At 39.5% G+C, this 7,373-nt stretch overlaps 1 protein-coding gene across 1 annotated transcript in view; it reads left to right on the top strand.

The window, feature by feature from the left end:
• The first annotated feature begins 203 nt into the window (after positions 1 to 203).
• The window catches only part of LOC110460502 (biorientation of chromosomes in cell division protein 1-like 1), an 18,953-nt gene continuing 11,783 nt past the window's right edge, over positions 204 to 7,373 (top strand). Inside the window, exons 1-5 of the mRNA XM_021513444.1 lie at positions 204 to 459; positions 638 to 762; positions 3,709 to 3,917; positions 4,626 to 5,425; positions 5,954 to 6,209. Of these exons, the coding sequence (XP_021369119.1) occupies positions 328 to 459; positions 638 to 762; positions 3,709 to 3,917; positions 4,626 to 5,425; positions 5,954 to 6,209 (1,522 nt within the window). The 5' untranslated portion in view covers positions 204 to 327. The remainder of the gene's footprint in view (positions 460 to 637; positions 763 to 3,708; positions 3,918 to 4,625; positions 5,426 to 5,953; positions 6,210 to 7,373) is intronic.

The following is a 7,373-nucleotide window of genomic DNA, read 5'->3' as shown; positions in this document are numbered from 1 at the left end:
CTTACAAACGAAATTAGCACCCGGGGCTCACTTGAGATATTTATAGAACGCTCTGAAGTCACCAATCAGCGTCTCCTGTTTTTTCGAATGTCAGGACCCAAATCGGATCAAGGCTTACAACTGAGATTTAATTCGTGACAAGGGCAATAAACGAAATGTTGTGGATGAAAATGTGGTAGTGAATCGAACGCGCCTAAATTGTAAACGGAACCAAAATGGCGTCCACCGCTTCAGCGGGAGGGAATTCAATACGATATTTTATACTTTACTTGTAATAACTGTTCATTTACGGAAGCGGACCATACAGGTTCGAACCTACTTTTCATCATGACAACGAAAAAGGTCGGAAATGAAACTGAAGCTGATCCAAAAGTTGTACACGACATCCTCGACAAGCTCAAATCACAAGGGCTCTTTGACCAGTTTCGGAAGGAATGCCTGGCCGATGTCGACACAAAGGTACTCACCATTTGGTAGATGAATCAGATGTTTTGTCTTGAAGGCAGTGTTTTCAAAAAGTACATGAATTTTGAGAACATGGGTAATTATATTCTCAAAGGCAAAAAAAATATTTTTAATAAAATTTGTTCTCCATGTTTCAAGAAATTCAGGAATGTATTTTTGTTCTCTTTCTTAGCCTGCCTTCCAGAATCTGCGACAGAGAGTAGAGGGTTATGTGTCACGTTTCCTGACACGACAGGTATGGAGTCCAAACATGAACAAGAACCATCTCAGGGACAGCTTACGACGGCAGATAAACCAGTAATTATCTAACCAGTCCAGACAAGGACAATCTGAAAAGCTGGGGGAAAACTGTACAATGGGGTAATCTCTTGTCGATGCGAAGAAAGGTGGAGAAAACTCCTGTAGCATGTACAAAATTTGGGAGGAGGAGTGGCATGGTAAAATTCTGATATAAACTGACATGTCGCACACCTGTTCGATTGAGGGAGCCGTGCGCAGGGACATCAAACATAAAACTATGATAAATAACAGATTTGACATTGATAAAAAGAGCACGAAATTGATTGTCGGTAAATTTTCAACAGTCAGTTCTAGTGATCTTGCGCATTCAGTTATCTTGCACATCATCAATGCCTGAACTAGCCGAGTTTCCTCTGATAATATTTAAAGCATTACTTTAGCTGAAGGTTTCTTTAATTTTCACTTGGCTGCCAAAGAAATCTACTGGCCCAGGTCATCAGTCTCAGGAAGTTTTCTTGCCCTTCATGTACATGGTTTGTTTTTCAAATGACTGTGTTGTCTCAGAAATTATAGACAGGCATTTCTTAAGTAAATACATTGGTTTTAACACACTAGTAACACCAAATTTGGGATTGACATTGTTGTTGCAACGATTTAGGGCTTACAAGTTACTTACATTAAACATGTTGACAAACTGACACTATTTTGATTTTGGAAAAAATGGACAAAAACAGGATATTTTTGTTTATTTTGTTCACCTTCATTTGACTGTAAATCAACAGATGTAAAGGTATAGGTTTATACCCCAGCAACAAATGGTGTGGGGCAGTATATACTGAAATTAGGCCTGTCTGTCACACATAGCAATTACATTACATTTGAGAGATAACGTCCCTATGTTTGAAGTACTGCACCGATTCAATACTTGGTACACATGACACTTACATTCAAGGAATCCATTTATTGTGCTATGCTCCTTCGTTTAAAAAATATTCTTGAAGGAAATACCGGTTTTCCTACAGTCCATTGCACCGGCGGGTATTAGTCTATCATTATAGTGACTATTCTCAAAGTTGTCAACCTCGGAAACCCCCAATGAGGGAGATCTCTCTCGTTCCACATTTCCAATGAGGGAGAAAGTGCATTAAACGCAACGGAAACTACTTTGTTCAATTTATCTTTCCCTTTTTATGTATCGAAATAACTCAGAAAAGTATTTATTTGATTCAGACACACCTGTTATGATTATTGCACACGACCTGCAGTAACTAGATCATTTGACCACAGGATGTAGATTTTGAGTTTGTGTGAGTTTGGACTTGAATGAGGAAGTTGCAAGGGAGATTGGTAAATTTCGGTTAAAATAAGGGAGTCTCCCTCCTAATGAGGGAGATTTGACAGCTATGTATTCTGGTTTTGCATGGTAATCTACTTAACCTTTTGTGTAGATAGTTCGCTATTCTTTCATCGATGTAAACGCATTAATCTGAGATTCTCCTGAAGTAAACGTCCACCAGCTTGAAATAGAACAAATGAGTTGACCATAGAAGACAAAATCCTTCTATTGTAAGAGAAATGTGGTGAAGTCCTAAGAAATTTTGACAGTTAGTAACATATAATATCGTTGTAGTTTAATTAAGCAGGTTTTGGAAAGAATATTCTTATTTTATAGCACATGAGTTGAAAGATGCTGTTTTAACATAAGACAGTCCAAAGGGCTAGTTACGCCTTTAATCCATGCAGAAATCTACTTGTCTCAGATAAGTGGATCAATGCTAGTTTTTAGGTCACCTGAGACAAAGTCTCAAGTGACCTATTGCGATCGCCTTTTGTCCATCATTGTCCGTCATCTGTCCGTAAACATTTTACATTTTTGACTTCTTCTCCAAAACCCCTAAACCAATTTCAATGAAGTTTTGCAGGGACCTTCCATGGACAAAGGTCAACAGAAATAGTGGCTGGGTTAGTCCCAAGCCCCCAGGGGCGGGGCCAAAAAGGGTCAAATTGAATAAAATTTCAAAAATCTTCTTCTCCAAATCCCCTAAACCAATTTCAATAAAGTTTTGCAGGGACCTTCCATGGATAAAAGTCAACAAAAATAGTCTCCGGTTTAGTCCCAAGCACCCAGGGGCCTGAGGGGCGGGGCCAAAAAGGGTCAAATTGACTAAAATTTCAAAAATCTTCTTCTCCAAAACTCCTGAACCAATTTTAATGATATTTTGCAGGGACCTTTCCATGGACAAAGGTCAACAAAAATAGTGGCTGGTTTAGTCCCAAGCCCCCAGGGGCCTGAGATGCGGGGTCAAAAAGGGTCAAATTGACTAAAATTTCAAAAATCTTCTTCTCAAGACCCAGATATGGTAGAATCAAATACTCTTCATAGATGGAAGGGTCTTAAGGTTTATGACCCTAGGGTCTCGCGTTTACCCACTGGGGAAGGAGTGGGGGTGGGGGGCAAAATTTATTATGGTTTATAATGGCAAATGATACTTTGAATATTACATGTTAATAACTTGATTGGAATCATAACCTTGAGTTGACAGTTTGATACTTTGAAATTTTTGAGCCAGCCCTACCCCCAAGGGCTGTAGGGTGGGGCTCAAAGGAGTCAGTGTGCTAAAATTTCTTCATTTTCCTTGTTTAGAATCAGAGGTGCTAGTTTCAAATACTTTTTAGTCTGAAATCTGTATGCTAGATATTGAATAAGGTGGTTTTTATTGTTTTTTGTCACTTTGAATAATATTTCTGTTCATGTTAAAAAACAAAATCAACTCTCTGTATAAATACAGCAGGTGACCGTTAAGGCCCATGGGCATCTTGTTTAAATACATGATTGCTATCTGATTTGGGCACTAGTTGCTAACATGTGACACTGTCTATTGGATCTAATTACCAGCCTTGCTGCTGCACACACGATTTAATTGTTATATATAATGATCTGACCTCCTTCCCCACCTCACCTTCAGAAGTATAAAGTTATGAGAAATCTGTTCTGTGTTACAGGTCGGGTATGCTGGCGACGGGTGTAGAGAGAGTTATAGAACAGGTGGTGAATCCAAAGATTTTCCATGTGATCAAGCCAAAGATTGATGAGGTGGCATGTCAGCACCTCAACATCGATCCTGAAAAGAGGAAGGAACGGATGGAGTTGAAGAAAAACCAGCAGAAACAGAATCTACAAAGTCTGATGAGTCTAAGTGTCCCACCTCCTGGTAAGTACTATGAAACGACAACTACGGCAAACGTATATGATCCACCTCCTAGTAACCAATATGGAAAGACAATGTGTACAGAACAGATATTTAAATTCCTCTAACAGAATGTTGTGGCTAAGATATTTTTCAATGCCAGCCTTTAGCAGAGTGTATTGGTGTCATCGTGTACATTTGTTGTCCATGTGATCTTCCATTTGTCATAATTCAAACTTTTTGTAGATTTCTTCCAAAACTTTTAGACCAAATTTCAAGAAATTAATAACCCCACATTTTTGGAGAAAAATTAAAGATCAAGGTCACATATTCAAGGTAACATCTACAGAATCTTGACTTGATGATGGGAAAACATTTGGTTTGTTTCTGGGTTCTTGACTAAATCTCCACACAAGTTTATATGGCATTAATCAGACAGGTTGAAGGTAAGTCATACGTTAAATGTCATGGTTGCAGCTGCTGAATGTTGACATGATGTGGGAAAATTGGCTTGTCCAGAATCAGATTATAGCTACATTTTTTAACCCAATTTCTTGTAACTTCTTAGATTATTATAGATCTGGACATAAAAATATGTTGGGATCAGTTGAAGGTCTAGGTCACTGCTACAGAAAATTTACATGATGGGAAAACATGCTTGTCCTCACATTCATGACTTAAGTTTTCAACATAATTTTGTGAAAATCGCTGGGTATATGTTTTTCTTTCCAGATTTCCAACAGCAGCAGACGAATCAGCAGCCGACCCCCCTGCCACCTCAGTCTGCTACACCCTTCGGAAGTCCTCCTCTGATGGCAGGCTTTCCTCAAACTTTCACAGCCAATGCATGGCAGCAACAGACTCCCCAGCAATCGACTGTCGGCTCCTACCCACCTGGAATGATGTCTTTTCCAATGGCCATGCCCTTGCCTTTGGCTTATGGAATGCCGCCTCAAGCATTTCCATACATGCCCAATCCCTGGGGTGGATTCACCATGCCAAACATTTACACCAAGCCCCCTGGCTTTGATACCCCCTCGTCTGTGGGCAGTGAGGCAACAGTGACGTCCACAAACCCACCCATCCCTGGGGTGCTTGCTCAGTTTGGAGTCAGTCCAGCCATTGTCCAGAGTCCACTAGGCGTATCTTCACCATCAGTCTCACTGAATGCTAGCGTTGCTGATACACCCACTCCACCAAAAACTAGCCTACCACCCTTGCCCCCCATCCCAAAAACTCCCCCACCCCCTGGAACAGAGGAGGAGGAGGAGGAGGAGGAGGCACCTGTCATACCCAAAGACACACCTAAACAAGAGATCAATAAAGCCCTGTTTAAGGAAGAAAAGAACATTCTGGAGGATATCCCTCTGCCAGCCATGCCTCCTACACCCAAGAAGAAGGAGGATAGCAAACAGCCCCCTAAAAAGTCTGATAGCGAGTCTGTTGTTTCTGACTTTAAAACTTCTGGTGACGAGAGTTCTCAAGATCTGACCATGTTCACAACAGACAGCGAGAGTATGGACACCCAGTCTGTAAGTTATCGATCAATGGTTCGGCAATACAATATCTGACTTGTGGTTTTATTATCATGCTTAAAGATGACACAAAACAGGCCTAATAAGACAAACATAGAAAAAATAATCCTGCAACTAAGACCATGTTTTGTTACTTTGGCTTCAAAGTTAATTATATATGTGCATTTTGACACCTAATTCCCTCTTGGGATTTAGCTTATCAAAGACCTTGACACACAGGAATAATTCAATCGCAATAGTATCTTAATATTCATGCTGGTATGAATTGCTTTGGCTAATATAAAGTAAATATGTTGTATATGTTCATGCTGGCATGAACTTCCTTATAAATATTAACTAACATACATGCAGGAAATATAGAAATGTTCATTATGATCGAATCAGTTTGAAATTCCTTGGCTGACATGGATATAATATGTAAGACACAGACAGCAGTTAATATCAGAATGACAGTTAAAATGGTAAATTCCCTTTGTTTACATTTTAAATTGCTCGAAATTTTGTACGAGGACATTATTTTCTCAGACATACAAGACAGGTGATGAGGCCACCAGCACCAGCCAGAACATTACTGATGGTGAGACAAAGCGCCCGTACACATTTGAGTGGAATCGCGAGGTCGACCAGATGTCTGAAATGTCCGAGTTATCAGTGAGCTCTGTCCACACCAGCGATCTGTCACTGTTCAGTGAAGGTGGTTCCAACAGCGTGACTAGCGACCTATCGGACGACGACATTCCTGCACCATGCTATAGTCCACACCATGGGGACGAACAGTCGGGTATGTCTATCAGAAATATTTCATATTTAAGTTGATGTTCAAAACTGTAAACATTACTTCATGATCAAAATATTAAAACTTAACCTTATTAGTCAGTAACTCAAAACCTTGCATCTCAGTCAAAAACATGAAATTTAACCTCATAGTCAAAAACTTTTAATATTACTTCATGGTTAAAAACTTTAGAGTTCAAAGTCACAAGGTCATTGGTAATAATCTTAGTGTGTCCCGGTGATTTAGGAATGTTAGTGTGTCCCAGTGATTTAAGAATCTTAGTGTGTAACAGTGATTTAAGAATCTTAGTGTGTCCCAGTGGTTTAAGAATGTTAGTGTGTCCCAGTGATTTAAGAATGTTAGTGTGTCCCAGTGGTTTAAGAATGTTAGTGTGTCCCAGTGATTTAAGAATCTTAGTGTGTCCCAGTGGTTTAAGAATGTTAGTGTGTCCCAGTGATTTAAGAATGTTAATGTGTCCCAGTGATTTAAGAATGTTAATGTGCCCCAGTGATTTAAAAATCTTAGTGTGTCCCAGTGATTTCAAAATCTTAGTGTGTCCCAGTGATTTAAAAATCTTCGTGTGTCCCAGTGATTTAAAAATCTTAGTGTGTCACAGTGATTTAAGAATCTTAGTGTGTCCCAGTGGTTTAAGAATGTTAGTGTGTCCCAGTGGTTTAAGAATCTTAGTGTGTCCCAGTGATTTAGGAATCTTAGTGTGTCTCAGTGATTTAGGAATGTTAGTGTGTCCCAGTGATTTAAGAATCTTAGTGTGTCCCAGTGATTCAAGAATCTTAGTGTGTCCCAGTGATTTAAGAATCTTAGTGTGTCCCAGTGATTTAGGAATCTTAGAGTGTCTCAGTGATTTAGGAATGTTAGTGTGTCCCAGTGATTTAGGAATGTTAGTGTGTCCCAGTGATTTAGGAATATTAGTGTGTCCCAGTGATTTAGGAATGTTAGTGTGTCCCAGTGGTTTAAGAATGTTAGTGTGTCCCAGTGATTTAAGAATGTTAATGTGTCCCAGTGATTTAAAAATCTTAGTGTGTCCCAGTGATTTAAGAATGTTAGTGTGTCCCAGTGATTTAAGAATGTTAGTGTGTCCCAGTGATTTAAGAATGTTAGTGTGTGTCCCAGTGATTTAAGAATGTTAGTGTGTCCCAGTGATTTAAGAAT

Source organism: Mizuhopecten yessoensis, unplaced genomic scaffold (genome assembly GCF_002113885.1).
Source record: "Mizuhopecten yessoensis strain PY_sf001 unplaced genomic scaffold, ASM211388v2 scaffold10413, whole genome shotgun sequence".
Lineage (NCBI taxonomy): Eukaryota > Metazoa > Mollusca > Bivalvia > Pectinida > Pectinidae > Mizuhopecten > Mizuhopecten yessoensis.
Note: the sequence above shows the minus strand (reverse complement) of the source record. Positions and strands in the feature narration are given on the sequence as shown.